At 51.4% G+C, this 18,637-nt stretch overlaps 1 protein-coding gene across 1 annotated transcript in view; it reads left to right on the forward strand.

Moving 5' to 3' along the window:
• Nucleotides 1-3,157: 3,157 nt before the first annotated feature.
• STX1B (syntaxin 1B) overlaps nt 3,158-18,637 on the forward strand; it is a 17,473-nt gene continuing 1,993 nt past the window's right edge. The window contains exons 1-7 of the mRNA XM_006896506.1: nt 3,158-3,234; nt 13,420-13,494; nt 13,622-13,721; nt 13,815-13,889; nt 16,173-16,246; nt 16,831-16,939; nt 17,126-17,199. Of these exons, the coding sequence (XP_006896568.1) occupies nt 3,205-3,234; nt 13,420-13,494; nt 13,622-13,721; nt 13,815-13,889; nt 16,173-16,246; nt 16,831-16,939; nt 17,126-17,199 (537 nt within the window). The 5' untranslated portion in view covers nt 3,158-3,204. The remainder of the gene's footprint in view (nt 3,235-13,419; nt 13,495-13,621; nt 13,722-13,814; nt 13,890-16,172; nt 16,247-16,830; nt 16,940-17,125; nt 17,200-18,637) is intronic.

The raw sequence follows: 18,637 nt of genomic DNA on the forward strand, positions 1-18,637 counted from the left end.
CCTAGTCTAACCTCCCTGTTTTACTATGATTCCCAAACTTGGCTGAAAATGAGACTTGCCAGATGTAATTGCTGAAAACCCTGAGCTGTAGGTGCCAACCCAGATCTACCGAATCAGAATTTCCAGAGGATATGCCTAGTATACTCAACAGACTTTTCCTCCATCTTGAGATGGCTGGAAAAACTCCAGCAGATTAACTTTGAAGGAAGAGTAGAATTTTAAAGTTGAGGATATGAGAGATAAGAGTGTTCTAGAAGTCTGAAACCATACGAGGAAAGGCATAGCAGAGGGGGAAAAAACAGGGAATGCTGGGACTGGACTCAGGGGACGGAGAGGAGGGTTGGGACTCTTCTAAGTGGAAAGCCTGGCTGGGCAGTCAGACTTTTCCTCGGTAGGTGTGAGAGCCAGGGGAATTTCCCAAGGGGAGACTGGTCTGGTCGCATTTACACTCTAAAGGCCAATCAAGTAGGGAGACCACATACAGGCCAGCACAGAATCCAGGCCACTCACCTCATGGGGCTACAAGGAGACCTTGAAGTGAATATCAATGTGATGAGCTCAAAAATCACTGAACAATGAGAGGAATTTTTAATCATCATCACTTCATCAAGCGGGCCTGCACCCATTGTTAGCACTGTAGCTAGATTTGTGTTTCATCTGCTCGTCATTCAGTTAGCAAATATTTACCAAGCACCTACTGTGCACCAGAAGTCAGCCACTGGAGAGCCAGCAAGTGGTAATACAGGCAAAACTTCTTATGATTGAGCGTGTGGCCTTTGTCTTTATTTCTAGGTAAAAGTGTTAGGGGAACATGTTGTTCATTGGCTCAGGTTTTTAGTGAACATCTACTTTGTGCTTGGCCTTGTGCTGATTGCTGGTGAGGAGTAGATATGAGTCAGGCCCAGTCTGGTCTGGCAAGGAAGCAGACAGTTGACACCTCATGAGTCTGTCTGCCTGGAATGCTGGAAGGAGCTTGAACTGGGCCTGGAAGGGTGAGGAGAAGTTTGATCATCAAAAAAATGTCAAAGTCACAGAGAAAATGGTGCAAGAGACTGGAAGATATTTGAGTCCATGATTCATTGGTGTGGTTAAAGCCTGAGGTCTGTGGTAGAAGCAGGGAAGTGGTAGAAGAGATGAGGTGACCGCTGGTGTTTGTTGTCTGCTCTCATAGTGACCTTACACACAACTGAACAAAACATTGCCTAATCCTGCCCTGCTCCATGGCAGTGGGATTCAAACACCAGAGCAGGCTTTGGAATAGAATCAGGGAGGGTGTGGGGCTGATAGAAGTCTCCTTGTTATATTTGGGAACATTCATAACGGTATCCAGAGAGGAAGACAGGCATGAAAGAGGACCTGCAAGCGAGAAGACCAAGGAGGAGGCTGTTCTGTTGGTGCACGTGAGAGTCAGTGAGGCCACGGCTCTCTGGAGGTGGCAGGACTTGAGAATACCCACAAGACAACTCTGGATTTGCTGATTGAGGAGGGGCTGTAACTATAGCATGGGGTTGGAAGGATGAACTTTGCAATCAAAACATGAAAGTTAGAAACCCAGTCTGCCCTTTGTCAACTTGAAAACTTGGATCCATAATTACTCTTAGCTTCAGTCTCCTCCCCTGCAGGGTGGGCATAACAGCAATCACTGAGACTGGGAAGATTATGGGAGCGACTTGACCCAGTGCCAGGGACCCAATGCCTGCTCCAGACATGGTAACATTACTGTGATGGGAGAGCGAGTTAAAGACAGCTTCTGATCCAGCATCAGTGACTGCATGGCTGGGGGCGAGGGTACCATCTCTGACAGAGAACAAGACATTTGGGGGAGGTCAAGACAAATGCAGTTTTTTTAGGTTCCCAAATAAAAGCCCTACTTTGCTCCTTTCAGTTGTGTGTAGATAGATTCCCCCGAGTATCTCTTACCTGTTCTCAGTGTCCAGTTCAAGGCTTAGGTATATAGTAGGTGTTGCCTTTGAGGAAAGGAAGGTGTGGTGCAGGTACAGATGACCATGTAGGTACATCTTGCTTGGGAATTGTGGGGAAAAGGAGGCAACCCAGGAAGAAGGCTGAAGAACAACTAGGGAGGTGCACGGGTGGGAGGGGACAGTCGAGGAGGGATGTAAGCCAGGAAAAGAAAGGTCTTCAGGGTCAAATGCCACTAAAAGTTCATTGAGGAGGAGCCCTGACAAGTATCCAATGAGGTTGGCAGCAAGGAGATCCCTAAGACTTGGCAAAGGCAGAGCCAAGGCCCATGGGGGGAAACGCCATTGCAGCAGGTGAGGTGGCCTCTCAGGTGTATCATACATAAGCTTCTCCTACCTAAGAAGAGGATTTAATTTTTTAATAGCCAGGGACAACTGAAAATGGGACTCGAGTTCTTGGTAGGTAGTGAGCATCCTGTGGCTGGAGGCAAACAAGTCGAGTTCTGAGTCTCATTCCCGCGGTGGGGGAAGGGGATGCTCACACTTCGGAGGGGAGAAGTCTGCGTGCAAAGCAAGCGTCTGCTGCTTCTCAGCTCAACCTGGCCTCACAGAAGCCATGCAGAGGGTCAGTCTTGCCATCACACACACAGAGGTGGTCTTGCGCAGACGAGCACAGATAACACAGACACGATCTATTCTATCTCTAGAAGGGGTCCACAGCACATCTCCCCAGGTTGTTCCCCTAATTCCCTCCCAGACCCCTGCCTCTTGCCGCTCCAGCATCCCCGGCCTCCCTCCGCACCTTGCTCTCCATCTCTCTGCATCTCTGCTTCCCTGACTCTGCCTTTCCCCACCCCCCTCTGGGCCTCTCCAACCCCTATGCCCGAGAGTCCCCCTTCCTCAGACTACAACCCCCAGGCGCCCCCAGCCCCAGCGCTGCGCATGCCCCCTGCTCCCCGCCCCCTCCCGGCTCCCCCCTCCCGCTCTTCCTCCTTACCTCCCTCCGCCCCCCTCCCCCACGCCTCGGCTCCCGCATCCCTCCATCCAACTCTGTGCCGCAGCCGCATCGCCACCGCAGCCACGGCAGAGCCGAGCCCGGCCCAGGCCCCTGCCCCTGCCCGGCCCTTGGTCCACCGCCCCCGGCCCCGCCCCCGACCGCGGGCCCCCTCCAGCGGCTCCGGTGCCCCCCGGCACCCCTAGACCCCGGCCCCCAGCACCCAGGCAGGAGGCAGGGAGCTACAGCAGAGGCAGGAGGACCAGGAGGAGGAGGAGGAGCCGTCGCAGGATGAAGGATCGGACTCAGGAGCTGCGGAGTGTGAGCTTGGGGTGGGGAAAAACGGGGGGCGGGACCCCAATATTTGGGAAGCGCGCGGGGATTGAGTGGGGGAGGCGCTGGGACATGGGGGCAAATGATGGGACTGGAGGTTGGTGGCCCAGGCACCCCAATATCTCGAGGCACCTGATGTCTCGGATGAACCTGCATTTTGGGGACAGTGCCGGAAACGGGCTGGAGAAGTCCCAGGGGCCGGGACACCCCACATTCCCAGGGCAGCCCTGGGGTCTAATCAGGGGGTGCGGGACTAGTGACTGTCAGGAGAAGATGGGAGGTACTGGCATCCCCCGGGCAGATCTGCCAAATTAGAAGGACGGGGGCGGTGACTGGGCCAGGCAGAGTCCAGCCAGACCCAGATTTGGGGGGATGCAGTGAGGAAGGACACAGGTTGGGACCGAGATGCCGACACCTGGCAGTGAATGAAGTGTGTGTCAATGTGTGCACACACACGCGTGCAAGTGTGTGCGTTCCCCATGGGGAGGGCAGGGGTGGCCTCCGCTCAACAGCCAGGGCCTGAGATGAGGTGACCCTAGAGGTGGGAGATGGGGGTGCAGAGGAGAGAGGGGGAGGTGGCACTCACAAGGCCAAGGAATTGGGTTGTATGACATGGGTTGTGCTCTGCCAGGGGGGAACTGGGACATCTTGAGCAGTTGGGGTGGCAGAGCAGCTGTGATGGCCCCCAGTCTGAGGCCTGACAAGCCTGCCTCCTAGTCTCGCCCAGCACTTAGTTGTGTTTGAGTGACAAGGGGAGGAGGGCAGCCCCGTGTCTGCAGTGGAGGCTGCTGTTGGAGGGGCTGAGAATGAGGGGGTTGATGGGAATGGTTTCTGGGGCAGACAGGGAGGATGCTGGGGCATTTGGAGAGATGACCTGGGGCTTGGGGAGGCCGGGCTGACAGTCTGGCACGTGCGTGTGGCCTGTGGTGTTATATTAATAAAAGCCCAGCCTCACCCGTTGCGTGCTCTTGCTCTTTACCAGAAGGCTGCTGGCTGATACCCAAGGGGCTACTCTACCCCTCTTGACAGATAAGAAAACTGAGGTTTGGAGATAGATGGGAAGGAACTGGCCTGCAGAGGCCAAGAGAGTGGCTGGGGGTGGAGGTCACACTGGAATCTGAGTTTCCCATCTGCTGAGTTCACATCTGCCTTGTGTCTGCATTTGGGGACTTTGAAGCCATGTCTTGTCTTCATTGGCTCCCTGGGCTTGAGGATGGGGAAGGGATTGCAGACATAAGGGTAAGGGGCTTGGAAAGCAGGAACTGCTGTCCCCCTGGGAGAGACAAGCAGGCGAGGAGGAGGAGCTGGTGATTGAGGGAGGGAATTTTAAAGGTTCGTTTTCAGTTAAACTTTTGCTGGATGTACTCTTAGGCATTGGGACAATGGCAATAATAATAACTAGCACTCACGTGCCAGACGTGGTGGTGCTAAATGTTTCTCAGATAGTAACTTATTTTGATCCTCACAGCAACCCTTTGAGGCAAGTACCATTTTTTTAATTAAAAAAAATTATTATTAAAGTCCCTGAGTGGTGCTCTGCTGGTCCCAAAAGGTTGATGGTTCAAGTGCCCCAGTACCACTGAGGAAGGAACAAGTCTGGCACCTGTTTCTGTAAAGATTACAGCTAAGAAAGCCCTGCAGGGCGGTTCTGCTCCGTCACGCATCAGGTGCCATCAGCTGCGAATCCACATCCAAAGCAAAATCCATAGCAGCAAAATATGGTAAAATGTATGTAACACAAAATGTGCTGTTTTGACCACTTCTAAGCGGAGTACATCTCCATTTTATAGGAAAAAAGCCCAAGGCTCAGAAGGGTTAGGTAACTTCACCGAGGTAACACAGTTAGTAAAAGGCAGGATTCAGACCCCAGCAGGCTGGCATTTCATCGGTGGTCTTCATTCCCCTTCTCTGGAAGTACGATGTTTGGAGCAGGTTGGCAGCCATTGTTTTGTGAGGCCTTTATCTGTTGAGAGAGATCATTCTGTAGGTAGGAAACGGAGGAGTTGTTAAGATCACTTGTCCAAGGTCATCCAAGTGAGAAGTCTAGATTTGAACCCAGATCCCCTTTTGCCAAGACTATTCCTTGACTCCTCATAAAACAATAGGGACGTGGAAAGCCAGTTTGGGTGAGGTGGTGATGAAATTGTGGTATAATTAAAGGGAAGGAAAAAGGAATAAGACAGGCCTGGTGGGGGAGGCTGACTCAGGAATGCCTTATCTGAGCAGGTCAGGTGGCCCCTGTCAGAGGTGGGTAGTCCTGTATGCTGGAGGGGGCTTGGAGCTGGGTGAATGCTGATAGGTTTGGTGTTAGTCACAGTTCAGGGAAACTGGAGGCGGGAAGACGCTGCCAGATGCAAAGAGTGGGAGGGTCTCCCCAGCAGAATTGAGAGCAGGGAGGGTGGTAGGTAGGAGAGACTAAATTGAAGGGCTTAGGAAGAAGGACTGGATGGGGCCAAGAGGAGCAAGGAGCCAGTGGTGGGAGGAGGGTCCACCTGGAGGGTCTGACTGTCTTCCCCTCAGTCCTTTAGAATGCCTACTGGTTTCTCTGGTCTGTTTATCACCTAGAGCACAGACTGTCTAGATTCAAATTCCAGTTTTGCTACTTCCTGTGTGACCTTGGGCAAGTTGCTTAACCTCTCTGGTCCTGTTTCTTCCATCTGTGAGTTGCTGGTAATCGTCAGTCCTGCTTGGCAGGGCTGTGCTCTCTGCAGGTTTATTGTTCCACACTTGTCTTGTTTATTTCTCCGGAACCTCACAGCAGCCCCCTGAGGTGGGCAGACTATGTCTCTCAATTCATCTTGGAGTAATTTGAGAACCAGAGAAGTGCACTCACCCAAGGTCACAGAGTTGTTCTTGACACAGCTGGGTTGAGCCAAGGTTTCCATCTCGAGTTCACGAAGCACCTGTGGTTGGGAACTGGGAGCTGCGGGGCTGGCTGTGTAGACTCAGATGGGGTGAGGGAGATGAGTAGGGGTCTGAGGGTTCCAGGAATAAGGCTAGCCAAGGGGCTAACACGAAGACAGGGAACAAAGGAGGTACAGGGGAAGGTTGGGAGGAGACAGACAGGAGACTTGTTGTAAGAGGTGGCTGTGGGTGGACATAGAAGAGAGGTGAAAGGAAGCAGAAATACAAGAGAAGTAAGACCGAAGTGAGGAAGGCTTGAATTAGAAAATGAGAGGAAACAGGGCTGCCATCGGGCAGGGCGCATACCCTACGCACCTATGTGTAACGCTCAGGTGAGGGCAGGTACAGGCACACTTGAGAAATGCATGTCTGAAGTCGTAGTAGGAAAGAGAGGTCCCTTGTGAGAGAAGGTCAGCAAGGCCAGAGCAATCTTGGGTGACGGTTCATATCTGCCAGTTCCAGTGGACTCCTTTTTGTCGTTCAAACACGCCAAGTCTGTTCCTGCTCCAGGACCTTTGCGCTCACTGTTTCTCTGCCCGGAATGCCATTCTGCCACCTGGAATGCTGTTGCCTTTGGACTGGCTGCTTGGTTCCTTCAGGACTCAGCTCAGATGTCACTTCCACCGAAGGGCGCTCCCTGGACACCCTCTATCACATCTCCTTATTTACCTCCCTCCTCTCTCATTTAACACAGTCTGAAATGATCTTTATTTCCCCTTGTTTGTCTCTCCCTCCCACCCCCCCACCGGAATGTCAGGTCCTTGGAGGCAGAGCCTTCTTGCCTGTCTCGTTCACCACGGCATCCCCAGCGCTCAGACTCAGCTTGGCACACATCACGCATATTGGTTAGATGAATGAATGACTCAGTGGGGCAGAGGGAAGAGAGAAACGCAAAGTGTGGGGAAGGCAGGGAGGATGGAGGGGAAGGTGGGAGGGAGGCGGGGATGGTGGAAGGGAAGGAGGAGGAGCCCAGGCCTGGGAGACAGATGGACAGAAGCTGGGGGGTGAGGCTGCTGCAGAGAGCTCTGAGGACACTCACACCCTTGAGGAGCACATGTGATTGTGCGTATGTTGTAAACACACACACACACACACACACACACACACACACTCTCAAGGACTGTTTGGTCACTTAATCCCAGCCTCTTGCACCTCTGTGTTGATCACTGTCTGTGTTTGTGTCATCATCTTACCATCTGTCTCTTTGGTCCCTGACTTGCTGGCTTGCTGGTCCCTCCTCCCTTCATCCTCGTGTCTTTGGTTGCTTCCCCACCAGCACGTCCAGAAGGCAGTCTCTGATCTGGAAGTCCTGCGTGTTGAGGGACCCCTGGGCAGGCCAGGCTGCAGGTAGATGTTTGGCTTTGACAGTGTTTGCGGTGGTGTCAATGGCCTTGAGCATGATGGTGATGATGGCGCAGGAGAGGGCAAGGCTCAGATGTCCTGTTCTTAGAGTCACGCGTCGTAGTCGATTTGATGGTGCCTGACAACAACAATGTTGCCAAGGAGGCTCCAAAAAACACCCAGGAACTCTGCAGTCCCGTTCAATTCACCCAAGCCTTCCAAGACTGGTGGACAGGAAAGAACAGGGAACTTGTGTTCAAGTCCACCCCATCAGTTGTGTGATCTTGGGCAAATAACGCAATCCCTAAATCTCAGTTTCCTTATCTGTCAAGAGTAAGAATAGTACCTGACTCACAGGGTGTTTTAAGTCTTAAAAGGCTATGGCAGGTCACCAATTGAGGCTCAGTCTGATTTCACCTAAACACACATTTTAAATAAAGCATATTTGCTGTTAAGAAAATATCCATGGTAATAAGGCTTGACACCTGATAGTACGTATATATATGTTCAAACTCAAAACCAAGGTCACTGCTGCCAAGTCAGTTCCAACTTGTAAGCACCTTCCATTGAGGCTTTTTCTTTTTGCAATTTAGCAAAACAAGTAAAAAAGTTTTATTAAGTTAATAAGACAGAGGTATAGCTAGTGGAAGGTATGCCCCAGAAGAGTTAAGTAAAAAAAAAAGGGGGGAAGGAAGGACCCCTGGAAAGACAGTGGTGAACCCAAACCATACAGCACGTTGTCAATAGAAGAGTAAGAGAGAGCATTCACTGAGTTTTGTTTGAGGTTCCCCCGCCCCATGGTTATGATGTTTTCTAGGGAAGTAAACAAGTTACAATTGATGTTGACATCAGGATACAGTTCCTCAATCCAGTCAGCTTCTCAGGTGTGCTCACCTTTGACTGTCAGTCTCATGGCTTAGGTAACTGTTACCACATTCCCTCCGCCCTGCCAATTAGACGATCTTTTTCTAGTCCTCCAGTAGCTTTTGGGAAGACCCTTGGCTCTGGCTCTGGCTCCGTGGCGCAGCAGTCCCATGCCAACTCTATGTCATTCTCTGAGACGGCTGCTGTAGATACTGGTCTGACTGGTGCAGGAGTCTCTGGCCCCGAGGAGCTTGCCCTGCTTCTCTGCTGCTGCTTCCTTCCTGGAGTGAGATTCCAGCCTTTTCTGCTCAATTTAAACTGGGTGAAATGATAAAGACGGACCAATCCCATAATGGTTCATTTAGTCACACCCTATTTCAAGTTTCCATTCATTTATGGGGCAAAAGTCAAAGAAAGTAGCTAAGAAGTCCCTTTTGAACAATGACAGCCTAGTTGGCCTCCACTGCCAGATAGATCTGGGTTATAATGCTGGTTCTACATTTCAGTAGTTGTATAACTACAGCATTAACCTTTCTGCATCTCAGATTTTACATGTGCAAACTACTACAAAGGGATATTTTTTAGATTCAAGGGGCAATTGTGTAAGAACCTGATACATAATTAACCTTGATTCACTTCTCTTGCTCTTTTGGAGATGTAATCAAGAAAAAGGCAAAAGCTTATCAATAATATCAGCGTGCAGTAAGGGAGGCAGACAAAGAAATAACATTAAAATAGTACTAAATAAGGCAGAAATCCATCTGGTTTTTGAGGCTTTCTTTTCGTATATTGTTTGTCCATGCCCACTACCGCCTGTCTGTCTGTCTTAACAGTGTGGCTTGCATGTTTCTGTGATGTTGGGAGCAGTACCACCAGTTTTTCATATACCAACAGAGTCATCTTTGATGGACACATTTCAGCAAAGCTTCTAGGAAGAAAAGTATGGCAACTGACTTTTAAATATTAGCCCATAAAAACCCTACGGATCACAGAACAGTGCCCAAGATTTTGATTCACTTGCTTTGGGCACATCATCAGGAGAGATGAGATCAGTCACTAGAGAAGAAAACTCAGTGTTTAGTAAAGTGAAGCACAGCAAAAGCAAGGAAGGATAATAATAATGAAAAGCAAGAACTAAGATGGAATGACACAATGGGAGCAGAAGTGGCACGGGACAGGGAAACATTGTATTATGCATGGAGTCATCCTAATAACTATGTCTCGATTATAAACATTTTATTCTGTTATGCACAGGTCATCGTTAATAGGTATACCCCAGCTTTAAGGATAACAATGGTCCAGACATTTAAAAGGTTGTGAAAATAGAGTTCTTGAAAGTGGAGGCAGTAAGTGCAAAGGCCCAGAGACAAAAATATTTGCTTCATTCAAAGATCAGGAAATAGACTAACAATTTTATTAACTCATGATTTTTCTTACGAGTCCAGCCACGTTACAGTGTATCAGCCAGGGGGTTGTTAAAAGCTGGCTTTGAAACCATGGAAATGGTAAGCCACAAATAGCCTAGCACCGTCTCACACTTAAAATGAACAGGTAGTTTTTGTAGATCAACATGGCTTGGCCTTGTGCATAGCTACGTGATAGAATCTTCCCCTCTGGATCTTCCTGTCCCAGTCAGCTATTTGCAACAGTGGGCTGGGTTGCTTTGCTGCTTTATTTTGGACAGAAATGCTCGTCCGTTCCACAGATGGTGGAGCTGAGGCCTAGATGAGGGCTGAGACTTGCTGAGGGGTATACCGTTGGTCCAGCACAGGCTGGAAGGGTCAGTTCCTGTCTCGGTTCTTTCCATAGCCTGCTGCAGCTAGATGTGGGCCACTTCCTGCTTTTCCGTCATGGCCACAGGAGTTTGGCAGCACCGAGGGCACAGCAGAGCAGGCTCGTTGGGGCCTGGCGGGACTAGACAGCCAGCCAGCAGTCAACAGGATGGAGGCGAGGAGCCTGAGGCTCAGCACCAGGCAGCCCTGGGTTCAGTCCCATTTCTGGCCAATTTATTCGCTCTGAGGTCTTAGGCAGGTCAGGCAACCTCTCTGAGCTCATTTCTGCATCAGGAACACAGGGATGGAAGGGGTGGGGGGGCGTATGTAACCCTCACTGATTATTTAGTCCCTCTGGCGGCCTCACTGGCTCCTCATGCCCATCCTTTGCCATTTTGAAGAGGCAACGTTATTGCCACACTGGAGAATGGGGAGGCTGAGGCTCAGAGAGGAAACATCATCACTTTTCTTGCTGCTGACCTGGGACAAGTTGCTTCACTTCTTTTTTGCCTCAGTCTTCCTATCTGTAAAAGGGGGTTCTAATGATCCCTACCTCGGCCTACCTCAACATGCTGTTGTAAGAATTAGATGAGTGAACGTACGCGGAGCACGTAGAGCAGACCTGGCACGTTGTCAGATGCCATGTAAATAAATGGCCCATGGTCTGACTGAATTTTAATGAAGCTTAAAATGAATATAAAACCGAAAACCTAGTGCTGTTAAATGGATTCCAAACTCCTAGCAACGCTCCTATGAGTTTCTGAGACAGTAAATCGTCACAGGGAGGAGACAGCTCATCTTTCCTCCAAGGAGCACTGAGTAGATTTGAACCACTAACCTTTTGTTTAGCAGCCGATACATTATGCATTATGTCACCCAAAGTGCTATCAAATGGTAATAATTTGCTAGATTTTGAGGGCACAAAGATTGAGCCCTCACTGGACTGACTTTCAAGTTGGTGGCAGAGTCTCTGGGGGCGGAGGAGGGTGGCCTGCTCTCAAACCTAGTAAAGGGCTGTAGGGAAGGCCTGCCTGGTGCCACATCTCCCTCCCTTGCTCAGCCCATGTGCCCTTGGGCAAGGCACTTAACCTTTCTCCCCTCTGAACTCCTCCTCCATCATCTGTGCAATGGGGACAATGGTGTTTACTCAGCCTTTCTCATAGGGCTTAAAGGTAAGGATCAAAAGAGATTATGGATGTAAAAGTGCTTGGCAAACTGTAAAGGATTTATTCTTCCTCTTTGTAATTACCATACCAAATAAATCCTATGTGGGCCCTCACCCTTTTCTTCCTCTCTCAGAGCCAAGTAAACAGGGATCCCAGGACATTCCAGGACTAAATCTAAAGGAGGGGACTCTGGGTACAAAAGTGAGATGGGAGAACATCCTCAAGTTAGAATGGGAAAGAGGCCAAGAAGGAAACCGGCAACAGGCCTCAGGATGTGTAGATAGCAGGGCTGACGGCGAGCACCTGTGTGGCGTCAGAGGTGCGGAGGAAAGGCTTTTGGATCTCAGAGACCTCGTGGGCCCCTGATACTCTGACAGGGAAGGTGGAGAGTGTCGTGGAAGGACGGTGGGTCTCAACAGTAGACCCAGAATCCCTGAGTCTCTCAGGGGTCAGAGGCTGTCTGAGGTGGTTCTACATCAGGTGAAGACTTGGCAAGCCGGAGGTCTGTCCTGTCAGTATCTCTGAGACCCACCTGGCCCCGCCTCTCCTTCTGGGGCTGTTGTGAGTGGAGACAGGAAGTGCCCTTTGCCAGACAGATGTCTGGAAAGGAATCCCTCGGGTTCCATCTGGGCAGGAGCTGGGTGGGAAGGGGCTGGGTGCCCTCAGGAGTGTCTCACTCGAGGTTTCTGCTGAGCTTCTCCGGGTTCTGTGGGTGCTTTGCTGATTCCAAGTTCTAGATTCCATCGAGGCCCCATCTGGCCCTGTCTAGGCTCGATCTGAGCTGTCTGGGAGGCGTCTCGGTTTTGTCTGGGTTTCGTCAGGCGCTGTCTGTGCAGGTTCTGTGCTTGTGAATCCCTTTTAGATCCCAGCTGGGCCTACCCAGGGTAGGTTCTGTTTGGATGCTGTCTGGACGCCAGGCAGATGCTGGCACTTGGCTTTTGCATTCTGGCTGGGTGTTGTTTGTTGTTTTTTTTTCATTTTTTTTTTTCTGAAAATCAGAGTGAAATGCTGTTTCTTTCCATTGGGACTGATTTGGGCTTCAGGATGTAATTAAGTTGGTTAGGCTCAGGTCTCGGGCCTCTGTCCCAAGCAGACTAAAGTCTAGAGTCAAGAGTAAGCATCTTGGGAAACTTGCCTGGCTGTGAATGAGTGTGCAACTTGGAGAGACGGGGCAAAGAGGCCCTTCTGCATGTCTCTAGGGTGAACATCTGCGCGTCCACATGTCATCGTGTGGCTTTGTGTGAGGGGGGACTGTAGCAGTGGATCTCTGCGTGGGTGCCAGTGGGCCTATTTCTGTGGACCTGCGTGTCAGTGCTTCTGTCTGTGTCATTGGTCTGGCTGGCGGTGGCGGCGTGGGTGGGTAGATCCGCGTGGGTGGGTAGATCCCTTTGTGTCTCTGAGCCCTGGGGGTGGAGAGCCGAGCAGCTGCAGGTTGCAACTGGGAAATCCAAGCAAGTTGAGAGTAGGTGGGTGTGAAGTTTGGAAGGGGCTGGCTGAAAGGGAGTGAATATGCAGAGAGGGGCAGAGCAGCTGAGAGGGGGCGAGAGGGGGTAGGGAGAAAGTCGCAGGGAGCCAGAGGCAATGGGTCTTGCTGGGCCTGGCTGTGCTTGCTCAACTTGGCGCCTGCCAGTGACCTTGCACAGGGTCATGGCCAGCTGAATGGAGGCTGGAGGAAGGGAAGCGAATAACGCAAGGCTGAGGACCCTGTGGAGTGGTTCAGGCCAGTGGGCCTTCAACCCAGATCCTTCTCTGAGACTGAAGCCAGTTGCAAAGCAACTGACACTCTGGTTGTTAAGACACTGAAACACTTCTTTATTGCTTGGTGGGTAACAACTGCCCCAACCTACCCCCCAACTGCCAGATTCTGCCACATCCCCTCAGAATGTGTACCTTTGTCCAGGTTCCCCCAGCATGCCCTTTCGGGGCACAGCTACCCCAGCTTCCAAGAACCTGTTTCACGAGGTAGCCTGAGTTCATCCTGACTGGCTGGTGTCTTGGTCATCTCCCCTGCGCGGGGCTTCCCATGATCCCTTTCCTGAACCTAGTGCTGTGTGTGTGTGTAGAAAGCTGGGTCTTAGAGACCCAGGAGGGCCTTCCTGTGACTCTAACCTCTCTGTGTCTCTCAGGCAAAAGACAGTGATGATGAAGAAGAAGTGGTCCACGTGGACCGAGACCACTTTATGGATGAGTTTTTTGAACAGGTAACTGAACCTCCTAGTGCCCGCCAGCCCCCAGCTTCCTTTTTCCTGCCCCCTCCCTGGCCTTTTATCCACCTGCTCCTGGGCTGACCCAATGACTTGGTTGGGTAGAGCCAGTTTTCTGCCCCAGGTGGAAGAGATCCGAGGCTGCATTGAGAAGCTGTCGGAGGATGTGGAGCAAGTGAAAAAACAGCATAGTGCCATCCTGGCTGCCCCTAACCCCGATGAGAGTAAGTACCAACTTCTGGGAGTTGGTGGGATGGGCAGGGGACCAAGGGTGTGTGTCTCGCCAAGCTTCCCATCCACTCCTCCCCTCCCCGCAGAGACCAAACAGGAGCTGGAGGACCTCACTGCAGACATCAAGAAGACGGCCAATAAGGTTCGGTCCAAGTTGAAAGGTGAGGAATGCAGTCCCCTGGCCACGGAACAAAAGAATCCTGCCCTGCCTTGACCAGGAAAGGCCCTTCCATAAGGAAATATCAATAAAATTCCCTGAACCCAATTCCTAAACAATGAGGGAGCATAGCCCTCCCCACTTTGCTCCAGATTTCTTTGGGGAAATGCAGGAGTGGAAGGCTTGTGTCCAAAAGGGACTTGTGCTCTGCTGGTTCCACCGGCACGAAACCAGCATTTGTCCGCCAGAAAAATACCACGCTTGCCAAGTGGCCTGGGTTTAAGTCCTTCCTTCAGCACAGCGCCCAGCAGAGCGCTCAGAACCCGCTAGGGGGGCTCAGCAAATGCTTCTGAATTGGTGTCCTTAGCCCGGGACAGATTGGATTGTGCGGCTGACATCAGGGGCTGGCAAGCTTTCAGGAGGGATGTGCCAAATGCTCATGTATTCACTCTAATTTAAGGACTTGGGTGCTGGTAATAACTACCCTCCCCCTAAGCACTGTGGGCTGGAAACCTCCTTGTCTGCTGGTGCCAGGGGAATAGCAGTGTCACCGTGATGCTAATTTGTATGCTTGGGTTAACTCAGCATCAGGAAACGTCTACCAGGCACCTACTGTGGCTTGGGCCCATCACAAGGCACTAGGGAAAAGGAGCCAAACCCCTTACCTGGCCTGAGGGTGCTGACCTTGGTTCAGAGAGATAGACCTTGAACTCCACACCCTTCTGTCCTCACAAGGCAGGGACCTCTCCATGTGGGGATCGCTAATGCTGATTTGTAAAGCAAACACTCTTTGCATCCACGTGACTTACACGCCCCCCCCACCCCAAGCTAGGAACACATTCAGTTCAGATCTAGGCAGAGAAAGCCCAGCCTCCACTGTCACCTCGCTGTCACCTTGCTGAGGGCAAGTCCTCTACCCTCAGCTTTCTCGTTCATATTGTAAGACAAATGGATGCAGTTTCAAAGCTGTTTCTTTTTTTGGTAAAAAAAAATAAAATTATTTTCAAGTGAAACCTTACAAAGAACCTCAATACATTAAGAGAGTTAAAAGTTAAGCCCTTCTGGCAGAACTGGGCCTGGGAGGTCCAGGGTTCTAACCTCCCCAAGGTGCCTGAGCAGGAAGCAGTCCATGGAACACAGTTGATAAGCCCCCTTGGCTCAGGGGTCTTTTGGGACTTACTCAACTCTGCCCTTGGGCACCTTCCATATAACTGTGAGGGCCCCATGAGTCAGGTTTGAAGCTAGGAAAAGTGGCAGTGGCTTAGAGGAGTCGCCCTTCCGGATCTCCAGAAGCAACCTCTTCTCTTCGCCTTCCTCTTCCAGCTTCATGGGAGCATGAGCTCCAGCTTTGCCTGTGACCTTCCTTGAATGAGTTGTCCCCCTCATCCGTGCCTCCGGTTCTAGTCTGAAGGCTGGGGCTGATGTCACTGCTCTCCAGAGATGGCAGTACCAAATTCTAGGCCCCCATGTAAAAGGCCTGCCGGGTGTGGCCCCATCCCAAGTCTGGCAGCAGGGCCCCAGTCTGAGTCAGCACATTCTAATGCCCAGGGCTTTGCCTAGAGCAGTTGGACCAGAGGTGTCATTCAGTCACCATGTCACCACTGCTGGCAGGGAAGCCTCCAGTGCCATCCAGCTCCCTGCCTGCAGAGGAGAGGGGTGCTGTTCTCAGGAATGGCCTCGAGGCCCGAGAGGGCAGAGCCGCTCTGTGACTCACCAGAGCTGCATTTTTCAGTGTAATAGATCAGACCTGAGCTCTTGGCTCTTTTTAAAAAGGAAAATATGATGATAGTGTCCAGAGTGATGAACCCCGTTTACTCTTGGCTTCAGTCTTCTGGAGCATCCTTTAGAAGTCCATTACCCCAGACACCCCAGACAGCAAGTCTGGCTAGGCAGGGAAAAGTAGGGTTATATTCTCTATTGGACCATCCATCTGTTCACCTGGAAGGGCCACAGAAAAGATCCCAGGCTGGGTCCCTGTTTCCTCTGAAGAGGCCATGAGAAGTAAAGTGCACCCTTCCGTGGGTGGAACTCTGGCGTGGACAGGGCCCACACCCTCCTGGGTTGAAGGACAGTTGCAATCTGTGGAACTTTGCAAGATTCAATTCTTCCACCAGAATAAACAGCCCCTTCCGTTTGATGACCTTCTGGCCCCTGGATCCACTTCAAATGTCCATACCTTAACACTTCCTGGGTTCCCTCGCCTTGCATTGGGTGTCCTGTCTCTTAATGGGCCTGGCGCCTGTATCAGGGTGTCGACTGAACCCCACGTTGCCTCTTTCTCGGACAGCGATCGAGCAAAGCATTGAGCAGGAGGAGGGGCTGAACCGTTCCTCTGCGGACCTGCGTATCCGAAAGACCCAGGTAGGCAAGGTCACTGAGTGAGGAGCTGAAGGAGGGGGCGGGGCTATGGTGGTGGGGTGGTCATCAGGAAGGGGCGTGACCACATCTTAGAGCCCCAGCAGGGTCTCTAACTGGTTTGGGCAGAGCTATATATAGCTTGGGGTGTGGAGGTGTCCTGTAAGTGAAAGGAGGAGACAGGGCCTCTTAGGGGCACAGTTGTGGATGAGAGGAGGGTCAGTGGGGAGGGGGGGCGTGGTCACATCTTAGAGCCTTGCAGGGTCTATTAACTGGTTTGGCCGGGTATCTAACTGGTTTGGGAATAGCCATAGCTTGGTGGGATCTGAGATGTAAAACAAGGGGCGAGGCCTTTAGGGGCGTGGTTATACATGAGGGCGGGGTTAGTGGTGAAGGGGGCGTGGTCACATCTTAGAGCCTTTGTAGGGTCTCTAACTGCTTTGGCCAGTAGCTTGGGAGGTCCAAGTGGGGATGGGGAGGCTAGGGACTGGGAGCTTGCTTGCGGGATTGGAATAGCAAACCCCATGCAATCTGGGAGAAAGCGGATTCATCCCATTTCGCACCCCCTCCAATCCTCACCCCCACCCCAGCACTCCACGCTCTCTCGGAAGTTCGTGGAGGTAATGACCGAATATAACGCGACCCAGTCCAAGTACCGGGACCGCTGCAAGGACCGGATCCAGCGGCAGCTGGAGATCAGTGCGTGTGCCCCCTACTCCCCAGGCCTGCCCGCCCCATCCAGACCACAGCCCTGCCCCTCCCAGAAGGGGCACCTGGCCTAAGGCTGGGTGGGAGGGAGGATGCCCGGGTCACCGCCCCATCCCACAACCTCAAGGCCCCAGGTTGGGCCACAGTCGCTGAGCGAGGAGGCCTTTCTCCTGGCAGCTGGAAGGACAACAACCAATGAAGAACTGGAGGACATGCTGGAGAGCGGGAAGCTGGCCATCTTCACAGATGATGTGAGCCCACGGTGGAGTTGGCTGGGGTCCATTGTTGGAAAGCGGTAGTCTCTCCTCCCTAAACTCAGGTTGAACTCAAGATCCTAAGAAACAATCCATTAAAAAGAGAGAGAGAGAGAATCCATCACTGTCAAGTCCGCAGCGCTTCATAGCTGACCCTCCCCTGAGGCTGTAAATCGAGGAGGAGGTTGCCCATCTTTCCCCCCAGAAGCTGCTGCTGGATTTGAACTGCCAGACACACATGGCAACTCTATGGACTATGCAGCCAGGTCCCCTAAGATTCTGAGACCACGCTGGAATAGCATGCAGCCTTGGACTGGGAATTGGGGAAATTCCATGGGACAGAGAAGGCAGGCAATTTGTAAAAATGGCAAGTCCACATGCCCTCATGCCCAACACTGTTTGTTTCAAGCAATTTACATCCAGAGCTCTCATTTACTCTTTGCAGCAGCCCCTTGAGGGAGCCACTTTTCACAGATGAGGAAACTGACCCAAAGTCTGAGAGCTCGGAGCAGAGTGGAGATTTGAACTCATACCATCACTTTTCAGAGCCAGGGCCCTTACGTAGTAGATGCCCTCTTAACTGAGGGAGACCACATCACCAAATTATTAATCTGGGAAAATTGTAAAGATTAAACAAAAAAGAATAAGGAGGAGAACAAGGTTTAGTTTTTATGGCGTGTTTTCCACTGCTTTGCCCTTGTCAGTTTATATGTGAGCAGGTGAGCTCCCCCCAAACCTTTCCCCTTCCTCATTGTTGACTTTCTGCCCTGGCCTCTCCAGTCGGTATCTTGTTTCAGGCAAAATGGTCCTGGTTATGGGTTCCCTGTTAAAGTATGTACGATGACTGTCTAGTGGTTTTCAGCAAATTGTTACTGGAGTATTTACTCAAAAGATTCAATCTTGGTTGTGCTGGCTTTGAGCAAATTAACTGGGGGCCAGGTTAGCCTGGAGGCCTCCAGATAGCTTTCCCAGGCTGCATGAGTGAAGGGCCAGCCTGGTAGGCAGTTCCAAGAAGAGACACTTTGGTGGAGTGGGGCTGACCCCTGTCCATTGACCCACCATGGTACATTAGAAACCCAGCAATTGCCATGCCTTGGGGTGCGGACTTTGGCCCAGATTTATGTAAACCAAAGGTAGAATAAATTCTGAGCTGGTAAGAGGGTAATTAATGCAAGAGTACTGTGGGAAGTGGCCCTGAGCTATGTCTTGAGGGACAAGAAACATTTGGACATAGGGAGATAGACATAAGGGCACACTAGGTAAAGGGAATTGAGTGCGCAAAGACAGGGAGAATGGGCTGTTTCACAGAGAAGCATTGGATGGTTTTGACCCCTACAAAATGTGCAGGAGATGAGGCCAGCAAGGGAGCCTGAATTCTTTCCTCTCACTTCATAGGACTCATAGGAGCCTGGCAGAGAGAGTGAGTGAGTGAGTG

The sequence above is a fragment of the Elephantulus edwardii genome, unplaced genomic scaffold (genome assembly GCF_000299155.1).
Source record: "Elephantulus edwardii isolate Elephantulus edwardi_28Jun2011 unplaced genomic scaffold, EleEdw1.0 scaffold00186, whole genome shotgun sequence".
In the NCBI taxonomy this organism is placed as follows: Eukaryota; Metazoa; Chordata; class Mammalia; order Macroscelidea; family Macroscelididae; genus Elephantulus; species Elephantulus edwardii.